The sequence below is a fragment of the Gopherus evgoodei genome, chromosome 3 (assembly GCF_007399415.2).
Source record: "Gopherus evgoodei ecotype Sinaloan lineage chromosome 3, rGopEvg1_v1.p, whole genome shotgun sequence".
Lineage (NCBI taxonomy): Eukaryota > Metazoa > Chordata > Testudines > Testudinidae > Gopherus > Gopherus evgoodei.
In genome coordinates, this window is record NC_044324.1 from 181,756,671 (window position 1) to 181,782,816 (window position 26,146).

At 43.2% G+C, this 26,146-nt stretch overlaps 1 protein-coding gene across 7 annotated transcripts in view; it reads right to left on the minus strand.

Moving 5' to 3' along the window:
* The window catches only part of HHAT (hedgehog acyltransferase), a 390,792-nt gene that overhangs the window by 338,861 nt on the left and 25,785 nt on the right, over positions 1-26,146 (minus strand). For all 7 annotated transcript variants that reach the window (XM_030557592.1, XM_030557591.1, XM_030557593.1 and 4 more), the window contains exons 4-6: positions 14,077-14,190; positions 8,931-9,125; positions 4,670-4,882 (exon numbers count right to left, since the gene is read on the minus strand). In XM_030557592.1, coding sequence (XP_030413452.1) covers positions 4,670-4,882; positions 8,931-9,125; positions 14,077-14,190 — 522 coding nt within the window. The remainder of the gene's footprint in view (positions 1-4,669; positions 4,883-8,930; positions 9,126-14,076; positions 14,191-26,146) is intronic.

The window sequence follows — 26,146 nt, forward strand, 5'->3', positions numbered from 1 at the left end:
GGTTTCATTTTTTTTAAAAGGGCATCTCAGCTTTCAAAAGTTTGGAATTAGTTGTTTAAACTATTTATCAGCGGCTTTCAAATCAGCTTCAGGGAAAATGTGGTCCAATGAATACTCATCAACTGCCAGCTATGACATATTCAATGCAACAAAATGAAGGATTTGCAAACAGCTGAAGGAATATTTTATCACTCATATAGCTCAGTGGTTTGAGCATTGGCCTGCTAAACCCAGGGTTGTGAGTTCAATCCTTGAGGGGGCCATTTAGGGAACTGGAGTTAAAACAAAAAAACAAAAAAAAAGGGGATTTGTCCTGCTTTGAGCAGGGAGTTGGACTAGATGATCTCCTCAGGTCCCTTCCGACCCTGATATTCTATGATGACCCTATAATTTTGGTTTAGACTGCACCTGTGTGGGATGGTGGGCAGGGTTTACCTTTTCTTATCATTTTTCATATGCTACATATGGTAGAATGCCCAGAAAACATGACTACATTAAGAATGTTCTCTATCTTAAGACCCCCAAATCTGGCACCCCCAAGACTTTGCTGTAATTTTGGCTTTACAAAACTTAAACATCTGGTCCAGGATAAGGATAAGAATCACAAATTTTCTGGGGATTAAGACTGAAAATTCTTTTATTCTTATTTACGTATAATTTTCTAGCTGACTTTCAACTTGGCTTTGTTCAGTGTGTTGGGGGGGGCAGGGCTCCAAGTAACCGACAATATGGCGTGGGGTTAAAAGTTTACATTCTCAGGCCTGCTATCGCCTTCGAATTGCCCCTTAGATTAACCAATATGTTCCTTTGAAGCTAGCATGAGCACATGTAATCATTTATCATTTTCTTTTGTTCTTTTGTTTATGATATAAAATGTAATGGATCAAAGGGGGGCTCTGTAGTGTGGGTAAAGGATGTAGTTAATTAAAGGATCCGGTACTTAATGAATTGTAAATGATCAATTGTGGCACCTGTGAACATCTTTGTAAACAAGTAGGGTATATAAGACATGGCAAAAGATAACGGGGTGTGCAGGATTTGAGATTTGAGATATCTCCCGGCACCTTATTTGAATTCAAATACAAGACTTGCTTCTCCACTCTGCTGTGATTACTGGGGATACGCACACCGGGCAAACGAACCCTAACTGTTGCCCCCTGCAACAAGTGTATAAGCTTGAACTGAGTTCTGTCCGTTACAGCTATTCCCCTATTCCATTTTGTTTCCCCAGACTCCATTTTGTTTTCTGTTCTCCTGTGGCCGCCCTTCCCTGGCTGTTAAGTTGTTTACCAGGGCCACTGCCCTTCTCAAAGGGAGGGCCCCTTAAGTTGTTTAACAAGAGCCATTGCCCTTCTCAAAGGGATGGCCACTTGTGCTGCATGCTAAATGGGACCACTGCCCTTTTCAAAGGGTTAGTCCTGTTATCACCTCGTTGAACCTGGGCTTGGTGTAGGGTAGGCAATGTCCAGAGCTGCAAGGCCTATTGTGGTTTTAAGATCCTGGGCATGAGTCATAGTCTCATGTGCTCTTGAGTCACTTATTGCACAGGACTATGTCCAGGCATGTCTCTGGGCTTACCTTCAGTTTTTTCCCCTGTGCCCCCTCCCCTGTGACAGAGGGAGCCTATCAGGATTACTGGTGGGAAACTGCCCAAGTTTGCCTTTAAAACCAGACATTTTTGAAACACACCTCAGAAAGGTTCCTGCATTGCTGCCTGGTCTGATCAGCCAGGGGTTCTGGGGAGTCCTTTCTCCGCTCTTGTTTTATTTTTGAGCGTACCCCCGTTTTTGAAAAAAAAAAACCCACGAAAAACGAATTGCTACCTGAGAGATCTCCTGATTATTGAGACTGTACCGAACCCTCCTTGCCTCTTCTGATGTTGCTGCTGCTTCTGCCTTTGCTGCTGCCTTGGGGACTGGTAAGAATCCCTCTGTAAAACTTTCTATACTTTTATTATTTTAGCTGCTGGCTCTGTTTCCCCAGCACACAGACTCAAGCTAAACCTTGGTCTGTGTCTTAAAACCTCTCTTAAACTACAGGGCTCTTTGCCACTGCTAAGCTCTGCTCCTGTGGGCTTTGCCTTGGGGCTCTCTGCTTTCAGCTGTATCCACCGCTGTAGCTACCATCCCTTGGCTTCCTTTGGAGCTGGGTCCTGGATACATACCACTCTGCCCTCTGTAACCTCCCCATAGCATAAGGTGCACCATAGGTCTTGTTTTTTTTAATAAGTCATAGTTTGTTAAGATTGTAGAGCTTGTAAGTTTCTGTGATATTTGTTGTGTTGCCTAATTGTTGGTTAAGATAAGTTTAGAAAATCATTGCCTGGTTGTATTCTGTAGCTGCTTGTCATTTTATATAAGTTTGATTAAGTTAGGGGATAGATAAGGTTTTTACTATTTAAATTTGTCTTCCCACTGCCCCAATTCCCCCCCCCCCGAGCTCCCCAGTCACTCATTGCAGTCTCTCTGCTGTTTAAACTTGCAGCCTGTCTGCTCTCTGTGTCTCCCTGAGTTTAAATCTCCCTCTGTAGTGCCTCTATCTTTGGTTTCTGCTCCACCACGTGCTCCTCTTCCCCCATCCCCTAACCTCATTCCTCTACCACTGCCTTTCTCTCTCTCTCTCTCTCTTTTAATCCCTTCCCCCACGTGTTCACCCCGCTCCTACTGCTGCCAAACCTCAATTGTATTACTGAAGTCTAGCATAAAACCCCATTGGTTACCCTTTTTCTCTCTCACACACCTCACATTTATATTTACACCACTGTGACACATTTTTACCTAAAGTTGTTGGTTATTTAACACATTTTACCCATAACTGTTAGTTGGTTATATGCTGCTGTGACACACCCTTTACCTAGAAATTGTTAGCTACCTGTTACATTTATACTTCAGTGTTAGTTGGTTACCAACTGTATTGTACCCCACTGTATTGTACCCCACTGTATTGTACCCCACTATTGAAACCCCCTATACTATACTAAAAGAACTCCCTCCCCAATTGCCTACCTTAACAAACCCCATACCCCTCACTATTAAATTTTCCCTGTTTTTGCATTTTCTTAATAAAGTTTGTTTTGCACCCCACCTGTGTGGTAATTGTTCCCCAAGATCCCATATACCTGCAGGCAGGGACAAGTTCAAGCATCAAAATATCTCTTACACTTTTATCTGCTGTTCAGGAAAATAAGAATATTGGAATGTTGGAATTCCCATCTTTGTATGGAAGACAATAGGGCTATATTTTTGTTCAGCACTTACATACTATGATGATGGATATGTTAGAAACAAAGTGGGGATGGATGGAGCTGTTGTCATGCAAGAAAAGCTGAAAATAATAAAGAGCAATTTATTCAGTTTCTGGTAATTTTTCATTTGAATAAGGTGTATCGCCTGTGATACCCACAATGAAAAGACATCTATGAACTGTTGTCAAAAAGTTCCCTCACTGACATGCTCAAAACTGATCTGTCTCTATGGCATTGTTGTATACCTTGATGTTGTCAAATTCAGAGCCAGATATATTGTTTAAAGCAATTAAATTACTTTGTTTTTCTGAAGACCACATGGAAATAGAAGTCCCTTACAACAGCCAGGAAGGAGAAAATTTTATATTAGATTCAGTTATGGACACTGGGCACTGAAATCACCAAATGCATGAATGAAAACTACTATGTTTCCACTGTGGGTTTTCTAAGGTATCTAATTGATTGAAAAAATATGTATCTATTTCATATCTCCAAGCCTTCACAGTCTCATGCAGAAGATAAAAAAAATTATGTGGAAAACAAAGGCTCTGAGTTTAAATCAGCCCCTCTTTACCCCAATCACTAGATTTTTAGACCTAGTTGGACATTCTCCTTCAATGTCACTCAGTCAATGAAACAGATGCTTAGTTTTTAATGAATAGTTTTTTGTGAATTCAGTATTATTCTATGGCTGATGTATAACCAGGTAATACCTAAGCTTGTGTTCTCAGTGCGCCCTTCTTTCCTGCATGCAATCTGCTTCAAGCCATACAAAAAAAGAGAAGATGAAGATACACTAACATTAAGAATATTTTGTTTGAAAATCTCATCAATGAGAATTTTTTCTCAAGTAGGTAACTGTAAATGAAACTTTTAACTCCGACTCATCTGCAAAGTGCATCTGAAGTAATGGATTAAAGGGAATTTTGGGCTCTACCTATCCAAAATGTTCATCTAATTAACGACACCACCTCTCAAAAAATGAAAGTATCTGCCCTACCCCCATCTTCCCACACACACACAATCTCTTTCTCTTTTTAATTTAATGCAGCTTGAATACATATACCTGGCAGCTGGAAAGAGGTCACCAATTTGTTTAGCAGCTTTTCAGATATTATTTTCAAGATATAGACCTGAGCTTCAAAGTCTGGATCCAGAACCAAAATCTTCTGAAGTTCAGGGGGTGTTTAATAATATGTAGTTTTAGGTCCCCAACTAATTTTCAGGCTGTCATCTTCCTTCTTTCAGGGCCCATTCTGGCCAGTTTATCAAAGTGCCAAGAGCTGTCAACCCCCACATTAAAGGTAATGTGTGAACGTGCTGGGAACCTTGCAGGAAGTGCACAGCATCTCAGAGGATTTAGCCCTCAATCCACATCAGATGTATTGAAAACCAACAGCTGTATCATCTTGAAAGTGCTGTTACCTGCTTAGTAAATTCACTGAAGGTGATAATGGGTCCATTGTGGAACACAGGATAATAGAACATGTAGGCCAGCATCCAAAAAAATGAGTGGTACCTCTTCTGGGTAGACCCATGCCAGCAGTATTCAAGGCTGAAACTAGTGTAGTAGAGGCAGCGAACAGTCAGGGTGAAGAGCAGCAAGTAGTACTCATTTTCAGTGTCGTACCACTCTCTCTGCAAAACAAAACAGAGAATGTTTATAACATGATGGGATTTGATATCAAACAATCAACATTCTTACTGGCACTTTACTAGTCCTTAGGTCGTCATCAATACAGGGAAGTTAATATAGAATCTCAAACTATTTTGTGCGCCTCCCTGGGGAGACACCTGCGCATAGTGGGGAGGCACTATTTATACTTAATTCCTTGGCATATCATGGTTTCAGGCTGAGGGAAAGCTGAGGCTGGAGCTGCTAGATGACACTGTTGGTAGCCTCAGCTGTTACGACAAGACTGCAGTTCCGGCCGCCCCAACAGAGGCAGCTGCAGGGCTTGCTGGTCCCTGCAGACGGAGGCTTCTCCCTGCCCATACAGAGCAGAAAAGCTGTAGCCCACGTGGGCCTGTGGAGCAGCGGGAAGGTGGCTTAGTGGCAGCAGCTGCCTGCTCCTTTCATTCTCCTGCACTGGGGAAGGGGAGACACAAAGGTGAGTTATGTATGGAGACAAAGGCCAGGAAATTCTCAGAGTAACTAACAGACTTGGTGAATGCCCACACATCAGTGAACTGTGTTTGGATGGTAACATCTATACCGTAGCGGATTTGATAGTCCTCCACCTTCCCTACCCCCCTTTTAATAAGATCCGGTCCTGCTGCACCATGCATTGGAACCAAAGAGAAATGAGTTTGTCAGTCCTAATAAAAGTGTCTTTTGGAGAGAGGCTAATAGAACAAATAAATCTGTTCACAAGTGAAGAACAGTTTCTTTAAAATCCATATAGCTAGTGAAAGGAAGCAGAGGATGAAGATAGCAAAACTGAGTCTATGCCAGTCAGTTAAAGGATGGTTAGCGACCCTTGTTTTGGCATAAATCCAACTGTTAGAGCAATAGGCTTCATTTTCCAATTCAGAAACCTACAGTCATGAAAGAGAAACTGCCAAGCTTGACTAAGCAACTCTGGGATATGAAAAAGATCAGCATTTTGAATTAGAGCGATTACATCTCTCTTGAATTAGAAATGTGTTTACTGGAGCATTAGTGGAGCACTTATTTATCATATATTATGCTCCATCAAAATAACCTTTATACATTAAGGCATATAATTTCATCTTGATGCACAGGGCTTTATTCACGTAACACCAATCAACATGACAAGGGATAACCCCCATTATTTCCCATGAATAATGCCATGTTTCAAGAAGCAGCAGATATGCTGAATCTGATTTTGAGCTAGACTTCAAATCCAAAAACTCCAACAACTGGAGGTGTGGAAGGCAGCGGGGTCACATTCAAATATTTATTTATTTATTTTTACACATTGCAAAAAAATCTGTAGGCTTCTTACACAAAGGGTTAGGTAGGTAATATACATAATCATCCTCTTGATAGGTGTGATGCAAACATATTAGGATCTGAGTGCCTTAGTATCAGAAAGATGTTGACAAATTTGAAGGAATTCAGAAAAGAGCAACAGATATGAAGAGTCTAGAGCAGTGGCTCTTAACCTTTACTGCAGCCTGTACCCCTTTGGTTCTCAAAATATGTTCTCGCATACCTTATCAAAAATCAAAATATGTTCTCGCACCCCTTAAACCTAAAAAATATGCTTTTGCACCCCTTAAACCTAGATATATTTTTGTTTGTATATTACAGTAATCATTAAAAAAATTATGAAGTTAATAAATACATAGGTTTGATGAAACAAAGTGTTGTACTTATGTGTCTGTGCTTAATTTGTGTTTTCGATGATTTACCTTTGAAAAAAATCTGGCATGTCTCGCACCCCCAGAAAGGGCATCTCGCTCCCCAGGTTAAGAACCACTGGTTTAGAGGAACTAGCTCATGAATAAAAACTGAATACAGGCAAAACCAACTGAAGTATTCAAAGGGTGTAAACACCAGAGAGAGTGGAATGTCTAGGGTTCGTGCAAGGGATCTAACTAGGAGCAACAGATTAAAAGGAAGTCTAAGTATCTGGAAGAATTTCAGTTATAGCCATTAGACTGTGGAAGAGGGAGTGACAGAAAAATCCATATCTTGAGGTGTGCTATAGGGTACCGCAGTATCCGTGTGGGTAACTACAAGGGACTATTCCTTCAACACTACCAAAAGATGTGTACTAGTGTGCTTTAGGATGTCAAAAAAGACCAAGTTTATGCCTTGAACTACCATTAGCAGAGACCTGATGAGAAGATTTCTGTCTCCTTTTCTTAGAGGGTGCCTGAGAAGGTGGCCACTTTTTATGTTCTACAGAGGAATGATGGAGTGTGCTACTCCTGTCAGATAAGATTTCAGAGAAGGAGCCTCTGTGGAAGAAGTGGAAGAGGCACAAAACTAAGCGGCTGTAGGTGCCAGTGCATTTTTTGAAGACGATGGCTCCAAAGGCAAAGGGAATGCCCAAATCTGAGGCCAGTCTCGTTGATTTATCTAATGGGAACAGCTTCAAGCAAGCGTCTCTCGCTTATCTGAAAAACAAATAGAGCATTTGGACCCTCACCTAAACAACAAACTTTCAGAATGGCCATCATTAAGGAGAATGGCCACGTCACATGAAGGGCAATATTTCAAACCAGGAGATTTCTGTTCAGCCACAGAGATAGAAAATTATTTTAAAAGTTACCCAGATGAAACATAACTATAAACAATACTTAAAACCTATGAAACGCTAACCCTAGTACTACTGCTGTCAACTAACCATATCCAGGAGTTACAAGAAAAACTAGTTAACTAGGCTGTGGAATAAGGACACTGGCAATTCCTTCATCTCTCAGCCAAGGGCAGTTAGAGAGGAAGTTGGCCCTACTCTGTCATTTCATGCCCTCGGGAGAAGGGCGCAGCCACTGGTCAACAGGCACTGCTGCCCAAAAGACTGCAATCTCTGACACATGGGGTAATGCACATCAAGAGTTGAATACGTATAAACAATCACTCTACTATAAATGTTAACTTTTTATGTCAATCACAGGTGCAGTGTAGGCATAGAAGTAGGTCTTGGGCCCTTTTCAAGTGTGGGATGGCATCTGAAAGGGAAAGCATGATCAGAAAAAATTCCCTCTTGACTGCCTGAAAGGACACCTGGCTCCTTCCAAACACCAAAATGAATAATGCCTCTTTAATGTATTAAATTCCATATAGTCATTCAACTTTTCTTCAATTCTTACTATTTGAGTCTACTATCTCAACTAGAATCCCATTCCACCTGTTCAGCACTCTCTCTACAAAAGGCCCTCAATTCTTTTTTAATATGTTCCCTCCTGCACCTAATTGTATGACCTTTAGTTCTGGCTTGTTCATCAACCTCAAAAAGGTTATTCAATCTGATTTTATAACAATCCTTGACTAGTTTAAGTACTTCACTTACGCTGCCTTTTAACCTTCTCTCAGGACTAAATAATCCAGATGCTCCTCATATGTAAGACCACTCATTTCATTCATCAATTCAGCTGCTCTTTAGAATCCTTTGGGAGGAAAGACCCCATAAAAAAGTAATTTGAAGATAATGATGACAATAATAAAAGCAAGCAGAGCTGTAGATAAATGGTTTGGAAATCCACAGACAGCAGTTTTAATTAAAATATAGCCAGGTCTTAAAGAAAGTAGGTAAATCAGATTAGATTGAGCATATAGTACAGTTTATTGCATTCAGTGATTTCATCTATTGTTTAAAATAGAACAAGTAAGCTGCAATGGAGAACAAGGCTCTTCTATCTGCCTCACAGCTCTCCTCTCAGTTTATACCAACATGAAACTCTATAGAATAACAGTCTTGTCATACATCTAGTTATCTTTTAGTACTCAAGGCCACAACACACCATGACAATACAAATGAGAGAGAGCCCACTAGAGGGAGTTCTCAGCAAGGTTATTAACATTTCCAAATGAGATGCTACAGTCAAAGGCTGTACCAACACCTACTGCACCTCAGCACCTAGAAAGTTCTTTTGAGTCCATCTCTGCCTAGGCAAAACTAAAAGTGATTCTGCTGATAAGGATTTTGCAATAAAATGTTGTCCACGATCATGATAAATAAATAACATACTTTGATCACACTAAAAAAATTACCTTTGCTTCTTCCACGGCTGGTACGCGCAAAGTTGATAACAAAAGTAGTGAGCACAGCCATGTCAGGACTGCTGTCTGAAACTGAGCCACAAAAAATGAAATGGCTATATGCAGCAAAATCACTGCCAAGCCATTGATTCCTAACAGAAACCAGCAGGCCACCATTCCATATGCCATTAGACACCAAGGTTTGTACTGGAAGAAAAGGAGAGAAGGGGACTTTCAATTTAAAATAATTGAAGTAAAAACTATTAATCATCCCCCCAAAACATGACATTTACCTTAACAAACCCGTATGTTTTTAATAAATGCCAAAAATAAACAGACACAAAATACTAACCTGAGAACAGTACTGATATTACAAAAATTAATATAACTTTAGTTTTAAAAATACCTAATTATCTAAATATCAGATGTGAAATACAAGGACTCCCTGGAACCAGAGATTTAAATTCTGATAGGATCAATTAATCACTTCTTTCTTCAAGTTAGAGAATTTGAGCTCCAGGCAGTTTTTTTCTGTGAGGGCCCTTCAGATGAGAAGTTAACAATGAAGCATTCTCTGCTCTGCATGGACATTAAAAATCATTGGGCACTATTTATATGCTTAGAGGAATTCCCCCAGTGTCCCCGCCCATATTTCTTTCCCCTCATTGTTTTAGAGTGTGCTGTGTGCAGGTGAACGGTGCCACTGTCACAACTCACCCAACAGGTTGATTCTTGTATATAACGCTTTGCCTCCACCATTTGCTACTATCAAAAATACTCAAAGAAAAGATTTCGAAACAGCTCCTTCAAGAGCCAATCAGTGTTGCTCTGTGTATCAGCCATGGGATAGCTAAAAGCAAGAGTTGCTTTCTCCTCCACCAAGGACTAAGGCAGGAGTGCTTGAACTAGGGGTGCAGCAGCACCCCATCTTGAAGTGGTTTCCATAACATACAGAGTTTACAGGTTTTTTCCAATGGCTCTCACCAGCCACACTATAAAAACTGTTTCAACACCACTATGAGACCTACCAGCCTAGGAAACTAGGGAACCAAACTTGGATCTGTCCAAACACAGACCACTAGGCCCAGCGCTTTCCTCCCGGAGAAATTCCAACGGAAGGAGCAGGCTTTTCTTGAAGTTCTGCATGTTCTCACAGTTTTGCACCCTTATCCTCCCCCTTAACAGATTCCAATTGTGAAAAGAACCCTCTTGCTGCTTTTTACATAATTTAACATGATTTGAAATCTAAACAATGCACATAAGCTTATATCATTACTCATTATAAATCTGAACTCAAAAATGGAGAGAGGGTTGAACTGAGAATCACTTTAACACAACAGTAGTAGAGACCCTTTCACAAAATCGTAAAAGAGATGTTCTTCTAGTGCAGTGGTCCCCAGTCTTTTTCGTCTGGTGGGCGCCAGACAATGAGCCATGGAGGACCGTGGCAGCGGACAAGCATCCACCGAAATTCCGCTGACAAGAAGCAACGTCAATAGGCGTTGCCGCCGAAATGCCGCCAACAAGCAGCAGCATCCAGAAGTGTCACCGCCAAAATCTCTGGATGATGCAGCTTGTTGGCAGCATTTTGGAGAATGCTCGTCCGCCAGCCACTACACGAGTGCACCATGGCACCAGCGGGCACCGCGCTGGGGACCCCTGTTCTAGTGCATCTAAACTTTGGCTCCTCTATGAGCATTCAACTCAAATACAGATATGTAGCTTCCTACTAGTTTGACTGTTTAGTGCAACTATTTTAAATATTTTTTAAATAATTTCTTCCTGCAAAGCATCACAAGAAAACTGAAGCCCATGTCTCTAGGAAAGGACATGACAGTTAAAGAATCACATGACACAGAAGTCCAGTGAACTATTCACAGCAAGACATGGGGCTAATCATTAGAAGTGAACAAATGTGACTGTTAATTAGTTACTCAAATATTCCTTGATTATAATTAGGTTTATGGCTTCTTTTCCAGTCTACATTATTAGCATTCATCATATTTACAAAAACAAGTCAGCAAATACATTCCATCCTAGATATATACAAGGTTAGATCCTCTCTCTTGTGGACAAACTGAACAAGGGACTAAAACTTGCATATGCTTTCAAAATTATTCCTTCTAATGGAAACACAAGGATTTCCAATCCCATGAATCTGCAGAATCCATGACTAAGGTATCCCACACACCCCAAGATCTTCTATAACACCTTGCTCTGATTCCCAAAATCCTAGAAGAAAAGTCCCTGCAAATCACCTGCCCAGTGGTATTTATATGAATAAGCCAAGTATATCTACAGTTACATTAGCTAGGATAAAATTACCAGGGCCATCATTCCAAATGCTTTAAGGGCAGAAACTGATCCTCAGCTGGAGACAAAACATTATTTCCCCTTTATATTATTACACAATTAAGTATACTGAAGATATTCTTAAATATTTGACGTGCTGCACTCTCAGAGACAAGATGAATCAATGGTCTATTCAACTGTGATGATTCCTGTGCAGCACATTATATTATGATTATTACTACTACATTTCCTGCCCTTCACCTGCCATTTTCAAAAGATCAATTCATTACATTCACCTTCTTTTTCTTACATCCACAGTATCAATGCTTCTAACTTTATTTTCAATTTACAGACCACCCAAGTTCTAAGAAAAAGCTAACACAAAGAAAAAAATGATACAAGGTCACAGGCAGTATCATGACAATATCTCCGCAGGGACTGCTTAGTGTTCCCATGTGTTTCCAATACAGATTCCATGAACCATAACTGCTGGCAGTCAGATCTTCATCCCACCTGAGACAATCTCTTTCAGGACTCAAAGGAGCTTTATAAAACCTCTCAACTGAAACTGCTGAAATACCTGATGTTACATATTCTGCACTGCCCCCAAAGCACAAATGTTGGCATTCTATAAAAAAAGGCAGCAGTGAAAGAAATTAGATTTTGTCTTTAAAAAAAGCAGTCTGCATAATGAAGCAGGTCAATAAAAGCAGAACAATAGGGTTATTAAATTATTCTTTTCTGAGATACAACATGATTATGATTCAGCTTCAGATTCAAAGTTCCATGCAATTTCATCTCTGATTAATGCTAAGGAAATAAATATAAACTGGTGCCCTTCCTCTCTCTGTAAACCAAGAATATGATTTATTAAAGGACACCCCATTTTTACATACTACATTGCTGAAACTATTATAGGCAGGGCTGGTAACACCACCTATTACAGTTATGTGACACTTCCCATTATTTGACCTTTCTTTTCAGTTACTCACATTTTTGCCAAATATTAACTGCATAGGCTGAAATTTTCCATTCTGGACACCAAAATAGTTCAGCCATATTCAAGAACAAGGAATGGTTTAGTGATGGAGGGTTGAATTAATTTGATGACAGGGACACTGATGGAGAGGAATTGAGCTAAGCTGCTAATGAAGGCATTGAAACTGATCGATGGCAGCAAGAAGGGCAAGATTTGTTTTCATGGCAGAGTAAAATGATCATATGCAGACATAACTTGGGTGGTGTTAGCATAAAGGAGAATAGGAAGACCTGGCAGATGGACTGATTAGATACAGAGGATAGATGTGATTGGGAAAGATCGTTAAGAGTTTGTGATGGAAGGTATAAAACACTTCCCAAAATGGAAACATGCCTGAGCATTTGTTAATTCCTTATTCATCATCTTCTTTATAAAATTATGGGGCAGGGAGTGAACAAATCCATTATATCGGCTCCAAATTTTGGCAGTCCTTAGGTCATTTCTTGCATTGCCACTGAAAATTGATAGGATGAGCACAGCCACTGAGAAGCTTCATACAGCCACTATTTCCCCACCTTGAATCGCTCTACCACAAAAAAGTTTCCTTCTTTCTCCCCTCATTTATGGATTTTCCCTGCAAAATTTCAATGATCCAGAATAGGTAGTATTCAGTCCTGCAAAAATGCCTGAAATGTCATTCCTATAGGTTAGGAACATGAGGAAGGTCCCAGATATTAGACATTAAATTTGCTACATTTTTATATATAGCTTAGTCACTTTATGGCTTTATAATCCTCCCTGCCCGCTAAGTTCTGAAAATGTGGGTTTATGGAACTAAGAGGGGCTAGCTTTGCAGACTGAAGGAGATGAAAAATCTTCCCAGTTGAACTGTGGTCAGAAAACGTAATTTGTATCCTCTAGGAAAGTCCAATATTTGGTCCTGAATCAGGACCAACTAAGAAAAAAGAGACAATTTTTGTAGAATCAAATATTCACATGCAAGTGTTGAAATGAAATGTTTTGACACTGTGAAATAAACATTTAAATTAAATGTCAATTGGACCTGAAACATTCTGAACTGACATTTCACTTTAAAACGACATTTTAAGTTGAAATACCAATTTGAAATTAACCGTTTCTATTTGAATCAACTCCTCAAATAGAAACTGTTCAGTTCAAATAAGCACTTCAAAACAAAGCAAAATGTTTGGATTAAATGATGCTTTGGAAAAAAAACCATTAAAAAAAATCCAGTGTTTTCCAGTGTAAAATTTCACTTTCAACAACTACATTTTCCAATGGAAAAAACCTACCTCAGACATCTCTTCTCCACAGCGCATACTAGGGGACAGAGTTACACTGTACTGGGTCTATGGTATGATTGCCCATCCATGTAGAGACATGCTGCTTTTGGCTGTCATGCACCTGCATGATGTGTATCAAGTTTGGTCTCAAATATCGTGCATATCCAAGTCCCCATTATCCAGCATCAGTTTTGAGTATTCTCACAGGGCAGTATTAAGTCCCTAACTATAGGCCCAGTTCTCTCAACTTTACTCACAGTGAGGCGTGCTTTATTTATGTTGATTTAAACAGGCCTTTGGAGCTGTGCTCCAGCTCCGCTCCAGCTCCAGGCAAAAACCTGCAGCTCCACTGCTCCGCACTCCAGATCTGGGCTCCACTCCAAAGCCCTGGATTTAAATGGGACTGCTTCATTTAAGAACTGGGTCATAAATAATTATATCTCCTAGATACAATTTGTCGGAATTTTTCATTCTATAGAATATACTTTTCAACAATTTTTAATATAATGTATTCTGTTTTTCAGGTCTCACAGCTAACTGAAAAAATATAAAATGCACTCCTGCAAAACACAGGCATTCATACCTTTTCCATAAAGAGCCTTGACATCTGTGATACCATTAGATGGCCAAGCAGAAGCCACATGATACGTTCCTTTCCCCATTCCATCCAAAAACTCCACTCAAAGTCTGTGGGATCCTAGAATACATAGTGAATTGATTGATACATGTTTCAAAACGGGGGGGAGGGGAGGGGATTGTATTGATGGAACAGAGGGAAAGGTTTGAATAAAACACAAAGGTTTATGATCCAATACCACAGAGCGTGGTCTGAAGGGAATCTACACACATTGTAACAGCAGCAGGGTCAGATTTTCTGAGGTCATGAGCATCCACAATTCCAAATGATTTCAATTTGTTTAAAATTGGTGGAACCATTTCTATTGGTCTTATATCTTGTAAAACCTAAATCTGGGACCAAATTTGATTTGATGGTGACCCTCCTTTAATTTTCCCACCAAAGCATCAAAATTTTTCAAACTATAAAATATACGCACAAGCACATAAATACATGTATCATCTCAGCCCTGAAAAATGTAGATAAAAGTGAGCAAAGGCTCAGAATAAGATTCCTGATTTTAAGGACTCTCTCTATTCATCAATATATATTGAATACCAACATGGTATGATCATAATAATTAGATTTCTCCAGGAAGCCTCTCAGGAACAATATGACAGTCCTTCACACAAGGATTATCAAATGGAATTTTCAAACTACAGTAGTACGTGGCTGTTCCCCAGTATCTGAACACAAGAGGATAATAGTATGGATTTCAACTATGCAGCAAATACCTTCTTTAAACTAGATTATGTTACTATGCAGATCTTAGTCCAACTGTACACTTTGCTGCTTTGGCTCCATGCCCAGTGCACCAGACAGCAGAATTGAGCTAGCATGAGGAAAGAAATAATCTGCATGGTAAAAAGGTGGTGCAGATGACTCTCCCCCATGGAGCAAGGAAGCAAACCAGAGAAGGAATTATAACCGAGTCTGGACTGCTCCTGGGGCAGAACAGCTATGCACCACTCTTACTCGTGACAAAACAAAGTATCCAAAGTAACTTATAGCAGCATGTTAGCTTTAACTTAATTCAATTTAATTATTCTGATGATCTTCCAATATTTGAATAATTTTTTATTTTAAAAAATGCCTGATTACGGTTTTTTCATGCAATTTTGGCTCCTAGCTTCCCACCTAGATTTGATCACAACCAACACTTCTTTGAAACACAGCTTTTTTTCCTAGGTCCTGAGACATGCCCATACTACCGATCATAGTGTTTCTTGCTGAATTCACCAGCTTCAATGGGACTACTCAGGGTAGTAAGCACTATATGGTCATACTAAGTGAAGAAAGAGAACTTCATGAGGTGGCTCAAAGAACAATCTACACAACCTTCTACCCACACTAAGGGTATGTCTACACTACGGGATTATTCCGATTTTACATAAACCGGTTTTGTAAAACAGATTGTATAAAGTCGAGTGCACGCGGCCACACTAGCACATTAATTCAGCGGTGTGCGTCCATGGTCCGAGGCTAGCGTTGATTTCCGGAGCGTTGCACTGTGGGTAGCTATTCCATAGCTATCCCATAGGTCCCGCAGTCTCCCCCGCCCCTTGGAATTCTGGGTTGAGATCCCAGTGTCTGATGGGGCAAAAATCATTGTTGCGGGTGGTTCTGGGTAAATGTCGTCACTCATTCCTTCCTCCGGGAAAGCAACGGCAGACAATCATTTTGCGCCCTTTTTCCCTGGATTGCCCTGGTAGATGCCATAGCACGGCAACCATGGAACCCGTTCAGCTTTTTTTTTTTACTATCACTGGATGCCGCTGACAGAGGCGATACTGCAGCGCTACACAGCAGCATTCATTTGCCTTTGCATGACAGCAGAGACGGTTATCAGTCGTTCTGTACCGTCTGCTGTGCCATTGTAAATTGGTAATGAGATGACGGTTATCTCTCGTTCTGTACCGTCTGCTGCTGTCATGGATGCCCCTGCCTGAGGTCAGCTGGAGGTGCAAAGACAAAAATGGGAATGACTCTCCGAGTCAATCCCTCCTTTATGGTATCTAAAAATAGAGTCAGTCCTGCCTAGAATATGGGGCAAGTATACTAGAGAACCAGTGTATCAGAGAACCAGAGAGCACAGCCGCTCCGTGTCAGATCCCGCAGAAATGATGAGCTGCATGCCATTCTAGGGGGTGTCCCTGAAACAACCCCACCCATTGCTTCCCTCCTCCCCAAACCTTCCTGGGCTACCGTGGCAGTGTCCCTCCCATTTGTGGGATGAAGTAATAAAGAATGCAGGCATAAGAAACAGTGACTTGTTAGTGAGATAAAATGAGGGGGAGGAAGCCTCCAGCTGCTATGATAGTACAGGCAGGACATTAAGCGGTGTGGGGGAGAGGAGCCCAGCATCCCATTGCTATGATAGTCCAGGAAGAATAGAATCTTTTCTTTACACATGAAAGGGAGGGGGCTAATGGAGCTCAGCCCTCAGTTGCTATGATGAGGACGGTTACCAGCCGTTCTGTACCATCTACTGGGAATGACCGGGAATCATTCCTATTTTTACCCAGGCACCCCCAGCCGGCCTCACCTGAGGCCAGCCAGGAGCACTCACGGGCTCATGACCAGGACGGCTACCAGTCCTATTGCACTGTACCGTCTGCCACCGGGGAGGGGAGGGGGAGGATGCTACTGTTTACTGCTGCAGCACTGTGTCTACAGCAGCATGCAGTACACATAGGGTGACCTATAAAAAAGTCAAGAAATGTTTTTTTCCCCTTTTCTATCACGGAGGGGGAGGGAAAGTAAATTGACGAGATAGACCCTGAACCACCCCGGACAATGTATTTGACCCTACAGGCATTGGGAGCTCAGCCAAGAATGCAAATGATTTTCAGAGACTGTGGGGACTGTGGGATAGCTGGAGTCCTCAGTACCCCCTCCCTCGCTCCACAAGCGTCCATTTGATTCTTTGGCTTTCCGTTACGCTTGTCACACAGCACTGTGCTGTGGACTCTGTATCATAGCCTGGAGATTTTTTTCAAATGCTTTGGCATTTCATCTTCTGGAATGGAGCTCTGATAGAACAGATTTGTCTCCCCATACAGCGGTCAGAACCAGTATCTCCCATACGGTCCATGCTGGAGCTCTTTTTGGATTTGGGACTGCATCGCCATCTATGCTGATCGGAGCTCCACGCTGGACAAACAGGAAATGAAATTCAAAAGTTCGCGGGGCTCTTCCTGTCTACTTGGCCACTGCATCCGAGTTCAGATTGCTGTCCAGAGCGGTCACAGTGGAGCAATGTGGGATACCGCCCAGAGGCCAATACCGTCGATTTGCGGCCACACTAACCCTAATCCGATATGGTAATACCAATTTTAGTGCTACTCCTCTCTTTGGGGAGGAGTAGAGAAACCGATTTAAAGAGCCCTTTATATCGATATAAAGAGCCTCGTTGTGTGGACGGGTACAGCGTTAAATCAGTTTAATGCTGCTAAAATCGGTTTAAATGCGTAGTGTAGACCAGGCCTAAGAAAAGTGCATATAAAATTTTCAATAAACTGAAAGTTCATATGATTCTAAATAACAAACTGCAAAACTTCCGTTATAAGGCTCATTAAATATTGCAGCAGATCATAGTGACGGTTTTCAGGGACGCTCCTGGAATGGCAGTACAAATCACACCAGGATAAACTCCAGATCAATTTCCTGAAGCAAAATCCCGTTCAAGGTTTTAGCTTGAAAAAATATTACATAGCTCCTTCCCCACCCTGCAATTTGTTATACCTGATATTCCATTGTCTCCTCCAACTTTTCCACCATTCTCAATTATAGAACACAAGCCAGTCAACTAGAGCCAATTCTAATACTTCACATTAACTTTTAAAGGAAGACTAGCATTCTTTTTCTACCTGAATGTTTTGAATTAGCTATTTGAGACCCAGTCCTGCAAGCCATCCCTTTAATTCGTCTGAAGCAAATATGAGGTCCAGGCTTGACTGGGCCCCTAAAACTGGAGTACTGCCAGAGACTCAACTGAAAACTGCTAGTATTCCAGAACCACACCCTAGTGACACTCCCATTTTAAATGACCTGCCCTCAGGGTAGGGCTCTCTGTTCTGCCACATTTTGTTAAACACTGTATCATTACCAGTTTTTGAAGAACATATGTATAAAAACCATTTTAAATATCACATCTCCCCCCACCTGTCTGACCACACACATTTAAAAGACAAAGCCTTTCAACAATGGTAAAAAACACAGACTACATCAGGGGTTCTCAAACTTTTTCTTTCTGAGGCCCCCCCACAACATGCTATAAAAACTCCAGGGCCCAGCAGGGGAGAGAGGGACTCAGGGCTCCAGGCCTCGGGGCGGGGGTGGGGGGGTGGGTAGAGCACTCAGGCATAGGTGTTGTTTGACTTCTAGTTTGGGTGGGCAGGGGCCAGCAGGACTCAAGCCAGCTCTGCACAGCAGGGTCCTGGGAAGGAGAGTCACCTCCACCCTCTGACTCACCTTAGCAGACCACCCAGCTTGTCTGGGTTGGGAGTGGTGGGGGGACAACCAAAATTAACTCAAAGGTGGAGGGCTCAGCTCAAAAAGTTTGAAAATAGCTCAAGATGCAGGGAGAGGGATACCTAAGGGCTGTGTGCAGGCAGGAGGGGGAGTAGCTCAGGGTGCGGGGCGGGGGTAGCTATGGGCTGTGTGCAGGCCGGGGGTAGCTCAGAGTGCAGGCAGGGGAGTAGTTCAGGGTGCAGGTAGGAGGTAGCTATGGGCTGTGTGCAGGCCAGGGGTAGCTCAGAGTGCAGAGAGAGGATAGCTGGGGGCTGTGTGCAGGCAGGGGAGTAGCTCAGGGTGCAGACAGGGTGTAGCTAGGGGCTGTGTGCAGGCAGGGGGTAGCTCAGAGTGCAGGCAAAGGCATAGTTCAGGGTGAAGGGAGGGAGTACCTAGGGGCTGTGTGCAGGGAGAAGAAGTTACTCACCTTGTGCAGTAACCATGGTTCTTCAAAATGTGTGTCCCTGTGGTGCTTCACTCTTGGTGTTGGTGCGTCTCTGCACCAGAGATCAGAGATTTCTCGCAGCAGTACTTGGTCAGAGGAAGGGTGCGCACAGGGGTCTTCTCATGCAGCCATTGGCACCTCCTGCAGCACGCTCCCCCGACCGTCTCCTCTGTTCCTTCTCTACTGCAGAGCTCAGCTGTGTGAACTCCAAAGTAGACTGGAGGAGGGTGTGTAGGGGAGCACCCACAAGGACACACATGTCAAAGAACTATCGTTACTGCACAAGGTGAATAACTTCTTCTTCTTCTTCGAGTGCTGCCCCGTGGGTGCTCCACTCGAGCTGCTTGTAGAGCAGTACCCCACCGGGGTGGTAGGGGTTCGGAGTCATGTATAAGTGTGTGAGGAGAGCACTGTTAAGCCCATGATAAGAGTCTGAGACGAGGCCTTGAATGATGGCGTAATGCTTGGGAAAACTGTGCTCCAATATCCAGGTTGCAGCTCTACAAATATCTATTATGGGGACATTGCTCAAGAATGCAATCGATTTTGCCATGGCTCACGTTGAGTGGGATCAGATGCCCACGGGGGGTTCTTTGTGATGCAGGCGGTAGCAAGTTTGAATACAGGTAGAGACCCATTTGGAGAGTCTTTGGGTCGATATTGTAGAGCCTTTGGCTCACTCTGTTGTAGAGATGAATAGTCTTGGTGACCTGCAGAATGGTTTAGTTCTGTCCAAGCAGAAGGCTACAGCCATCTGACATCTAGCATGTGAAATGTTGCTTCTCAAGAGTCGTTATGTGGCCTGGAATAGAAGGCAGGTAAGTGTATGGTTTGGTTAATATGAAAATTTGTAGCCACTTTGGGCAAGAATTTTGGGTGAGGACGTAACATGATATTGCCTTTGGTAAACACAGCGTATGGTGGTTTGGCTATCAATGCTCCTATTTCGCTGACATGTCTGGCAAACATGATTGCCACTAGGAATGCGACCTTCATTGACATATGAAGGAACGAGCAGGTCACTAGAGGTTCGAAGGGTGGTCTTGTGAGACATTTGAGCACAAGATTGAGATCCCATGTTGGTGCAGGTTGGCGTACTTCTGGATCATGTTCTGTATACCCTCTAGAAAGTACTGTGTAATCGGGTAAGCGAACATTTAAGCCCCTTCTACCTGTTCGTGGAGGGACGTAATGGCAGCAAGGTGTACTTTAATAGAGCTTATGGCTAACCCCATTTCCTTCAGTTCCTGTAGGTAGTCTAAGATCCTAGATAGAGGCGACATGGTCACATCCAGCTGTTTTTGCTGACACCAAAGGGAGAATCTTCTCCACTTGTGGCGGTAAGTATTTCTCATGGTGAGGTGACAGCTATTTAGTAATACCTGTTTTATTTTCTTCAAACAGTTCAATTCCTCATGTTGGAACCAGAGAGGAGCCACACTTTGAGATGGAGTTTCGCTGGGTCTGGATGGAGTGTCAGGCCCTTGTTCTGGGACAGGAGGTCTGTCCGGAAAGGCAGCGGTTGTGGGGCACAAACTGCTAGACATGAGAGGTATGGAAACCAAGTCTGTCTGGGCCATGTGGGGACAATGAGTTGAGGATGTTTATGCTCGGGGAGGTCCTCCACAAGTTCTTGTATGTTACTATAGTTAGAGTAGTCGTAATTTGCTAGTAGAGAAGACTAGTTGGCAAGTCTAGGCAGAAGGGTGGCTGACAAGTAAACTTTCTGCCCAAAGAGGTCCAGTCTCTTGTGTTCTTTATGTTGAAGTGAGGAGCAGAAATGAGGCTGTTTACTGTGCTGATTAGCAGCCTCTATTTCAGAGAACAGGGTATGAAAACAAAATTTCCATGCCTTTGGCTGGAACAAAGTATTTTCTGTCAGCCCAATGCCAGTGTTTGCTATATTACCTCCACAGGCTCCATTATAACCTCATCCACGGGGAGGGCAATCTTGGTCGATGATGCCGGTTGTAAGATTTTTAACAACTTATATTGTTTCTCCTGTACCTCGCGTAAGGCAATTTCTTGGCTGTTTGCTACTCTTTTGTAGAGTTCTTGGAACTGTTTCAGGTCATCTGGTGTCGTAGGGGTAGACGGCGTCACTGTTTCGTCTGGTGCAGAAGATGAGTGTGGGGCAGGTGGTGAATCATCCAGGTCTGCCTGAGATAGCAGCTCTTCCTCTTCTCTCTCTGTCTCAGGGGGATCAGAGGTTTCTCTGTGTGGTAACGATGGGTGTACTCTAGAACCTCTTCTGGCTGGGGAAGGGGGACCAGAATAGGGGTTCTGGTATGTAGGCAAAGGACCCCATTGTGGCCATTGCATGGGGAAGGTGGTAATGGGTAAGGCCAGTGCTGTGCATGCTAAGGCTGTGAATGCTTAGAGGGATGAGGCTTAGGCTTCACAGCGTACCATGTAGGTCTCATCTGTGATGGGGATGAATATTGAGAGGAGAAGCGGTTGTTCTGCACGTCCGCTGCCTCGCCACGATGCACGGAGTTTGGTGCAGGAGATGAAGGATGGTACCATGCTATGTAACTCATGGAGTGTTCGGTGCCAAGCAGTGGTGACTGTGGTGCCGAAGAAACTGCTACATCAGCAGGACACAGGAATTGCGCTGGTCCCGCCTTGGGGTTGTGGTCGTCTGTTGGAGCACTGACTGGTGCCAGATTCGGCTTGTTTGGTGGCAGCAAGTTTTGGGTCAATGCCGGTGGCCGCAGCATTGATCACAGTGCCGCTGCCTGTGCCGCGCTCTGCACTGGGGTAGTCGGTGCCATGGAGGAGACTTGATGCCTCAACTCTGGTGCAGCACATTGGGGCTCAGCAGGGGTCCACTGAGGGACGGTGCCTGAAGAGCCCGGTGCCTCGTAAGTGCTCACTCTGGATGAGTGGAGCACTGAGGGTAAACACCTCACTGGGAAAGCTCTCTTTTTCTGAGACCTCCTTGCTGGAGAGGTTGAGGCTTGCTTCCTGACAGTTTGGGAAGTTGGAGCCTTGTTAGAGCTCAGGGATCTCGGTTTATGAGGCTCCCCAGAGGACGTCTCTTGCGGAAGTTGGAGGGATTTCTCCAGCAGAAGCATTTTCAAGCGGAGAGCCCTGTCACGTCTTGCCCTTTTTGTTAAGTTGGTGCAATGTACGCATTTCTGGGAGATACCAGTTTCACCCAGACAGCGAATGCAGGATGTGTGGCTGTCAGAGACTGGCACTGGTTCACGGCAGGAGTCACACTTTTTAAATCCTGTTGAGCCCAGCATGACTGCAGTTAAGCCTCTCCCACCTCTCGAGAGATAAGGGTGGGAGTTAATTGTAATGGTAAACTGTAGAAACTGTTCCCAAACGGGGAGTCAAGGACAGAAAAAGGTCTTCTTTCTTCTCTTAAGAAAAACCTCTAAGAGGAACTAACGAAACTATGTATAGACTAAGACTAACTAAACAATGTTACTAAGTATAGACTAAAAAGAAGTTCCTATGTAACTTGTAATTTTTTTTTCAGACAGTAGCAAAGAGAGCACTGCCTCGGTGCTCCATCTGCAGCCGAGGACAGTTGAGAAGGAACTGAGGGGATGAGACGACTCATGTGCGCACCCTTCCCGCAACCAAGTCCTGCTGCGAGAAATCTCCTATCTCCGGCGCAGGAACACACCGACTCCTAGAGTGGAGCAGCCACATGGACACCAATCAAAGAAGAAGAGGATAGCTCAGGGTGAAGGGAGAGGATAGCTAGGGGATGTGTGCATGGAAGGGATAGCTCAGGGTGCAGGGAGCTGCGGCATGGCACCACTCTGGCTCCTTTGGGAGCTGCAGGGGCAGTGCCTGAGGATGGGGCAGGGTGCAGAGTCACCTGGCTGCACCTCTGCGTAGGGGCTGGAGATGGCACATGCCACTGCTTCCGGGAGCCACTTGAGGTAAGCACCGCTCTGAGCCTGCATGCCCTGAGCCTCTCCCCATGCCCAAACCCCTGCCCTAGCCCTGATCCCCTTCCCGCTCTCCAACCTCTCATCTCTAGCCCCACTCCAGAGCCCGCACCTCCTCCTACACCCCAACCCCAGTTTTGTGAACATTCATGGCTTTCCATACAATTTCTATTCCCTCATGTGATCCTTGGGCCAAAACATTTTCCCACCCTGCTGTACAGTCACCAGAAGCTCATCCTCCCCCAGATAATGTTATCTTCAGATCTGCATTAAGATACAGAAAATCACCTTCATTATTTACAACATAAAGTTCTCTGGAAGGCTAGTACTCTTGATAGGGGAAGACTGGTAGCAGAAGCTAGAATTGATCACTGGAGCCTACACCTGCTAAGCCAACCATACACTCCACAGAGTGGGAATGGGGAGTATTCAAGAGAAAATAACCTCTATGAATAATTGGTTTTACAGATCACTAGTACCATATCAACATATGACTGGCGCCAAGAATTGACTTCAAGTCTCCAGGAGTAAATATCTAGAAGCACATTAAAACTCTGCACCACCTATTCCCTCCTCATAGAGAACTTCCTACGCCCTATGAGCAGTTCCACTGAATAGTCAATGGGACTATTCAGAAAGCAGAACATTAAGCATGCACGTCTTTGCGGGATCAGGGCCAGAGTTAGTTTCCTTGTGTGTGTAGCTCACAGAAACAGGGGAAAGAAAGTCATTCAAAATAACAGGAAAATGTGAGCATAAAGCCACATTAATACACTGGGGAACTGAGGTGCAGGTATAGTACCTCAAACTACTTTTAACTACTTTTTTAGACTGCCTAGTTTTTAACTTACTGGTGTCCTTTGAGCTCTTCCTTGCCTATTAGTTGATAACTGTCCTGAATACTAAGGGTATGGCTACACTTGCACTTCGAAGTGCTGCCGCGGCAGCACTCTGAAGTTTTGAGTGTGGTCGCAGCGCCAGTGCTGGGAGAGAGCTCTCGCAGCACTGCACGTACTCCACATCCTCTACGGGTGTAGCTTGCAGCGCTGGGAGCCGTGCTCCCAGCGCTGCAGCACTGTTTACACCGAGGCTTTACAGCGCTGTATCTTGCAGCGCTCAGGGGGGTGTTTTTTTCACACCCCTGAGCGCGAAAGTTGCAGCGCTGTAAAGGCCATGGCTACACTGGCACTTTACAGTGCTGCAATTTTTGCGCTCAGGGGTGTGAAAAAAACACTTCCCAGAGCGCTGCAAGATACAGCGCTGTAAAGCCTCAGTGTAAACAGTGCTGCAGTGCTGGGAGCGTGGCTCCCAGCGCTGCAAGCTACATCCGTAGAGGATGTGGAGTACGTGCAGCGCTGAGAGAGTTCTCTCCCAGCGCTGGTGCTGCGACCACACTCGAAACTTCAAAGCGCTGCCGCGGCAGCACTTTGAAGTGCAAGTGTAGCCATACCCTAAGACTGAGTACATCCTCAGTGCTCCCAGTCTCTATTGATTGAAAGCTGACACACTCAAATCTCTTACAGATCTCTGCTCTTGCTCCTGGCCCTGTGCCCCCATAGGAACAGAATGCAAAGTATAATCACCTTTATTTCTTGACATTAAAAAAAATTCTTGGTCTATTCTTAATCAATACTGTGATTTCACTATGAATTATTATTCTATTTCTGCTGACCTTTGAAAAAGTAGAAATAGATTTATTTCCATGCACTGCTAAGTTCAAATTGGGTAATCAACTGCTTTTATACGCTTCTCTAAGAGTTAATAAGAGACTTGCATTTATATGTTCCAATTTACAATTGCAGCTTTCTGTGAAGATCAACATTTGTATTCTGCAGCTATGGCTGCAATGGTCTCTGTTTTTTGTTGTATTGTGTCAAGTTCTTAACATGTCAAGTAAGAAATCTAACCAGGAGAAAGGAACAGAAACAACATTAGCAGGTAAAAACAGAAGCTCTTCATGTTAATAAGAACATCTCAACTCACTTACCCCCTTAAACTTTACACTTTCTAGTCTCCGTGTCCTAACCTCAGATACTTAGAATGTATTTACTCTTAGTTCCAACATCAGAGGAGTCAGGATTTTGCTCTTTCAGCATCTTAAATGAACATCAGCATGAGGATGCATAGAAGGGTCTTGTTAAAGGTGTATTTTATTACAGTTCTGTATATGGGCTTGAGAGTCAACTTCACTTTACAGATACTGAGGTCTTGACCTAAATACAACTGCACAATTTAAACGAGCTCTTACTCAGCCCAAAGGACAAATAACAATGTCCTCAGTGGATGCTATGCCAAAAATTGCAACTACCTAAAGGCTGCATTAAAAACAATAACAAGAAACATACACAAAAACTGGAGGAAACGAAACAGGGAAACTTCTTTGGAGCAGCAAGAACAACAGGGATAAGAGCATCTCTTCTCTTTTCTGTAACCCCTACAGAAGAGATGCGTCTACAGCCAGGTCCACACTACAAAGTGTTGTCAGAATGACTAGGTCAGTCATTACTGTGGAATAAACTACACCCAACACCTAACCTAGCTATGCTAGCAAAATCCCCAGTATAGATACAATTATGGCAGCAAAATGCTTCTGTCAGCATATCTAATGTCATTCAGAGAGATGAAATTACTGTACAGAAAAACAACTTCTGCCAACATAAACTGCATCTACACTAGGGGGCTCTGCTGGTATAACTTTATCAGTATAGCTTTACCATCAAAGCCCATGTCATGTAGACAAGGCCTACATCTTTCTGTTCCTAAAAGCCAAATCCTGAACCCTCTCCCATGCCCACAGCATGGAGGATTCTAAACACACTGGAATATTAAGTAATCAGTATAATACATACATAACCTATAGATCAGGCTACAATCACATATAACTTCTTCTGCAGGAACAACCGTCTTATGCTGATGAAACAGCATGAATCAGAGGAAGAATCCCTGCTGTGACAGATTGTGTTGGCAGTTTCCAACAAGAGCAGAGCATGGAGAAGACAGCAAAAGCTGGCACTGCCACAAAGCACAGGCCATTCTTGAAGGACTAATTTCATAATATACAGGAACTCCTAATTCAGAAAAGAGTACTACAATGCACTTTGCATCAGGTGACCCCTTAAAACAATGCAGAAACTGAAGCTGGTGCTGAAAATGGCAGCTCATTTGTTAA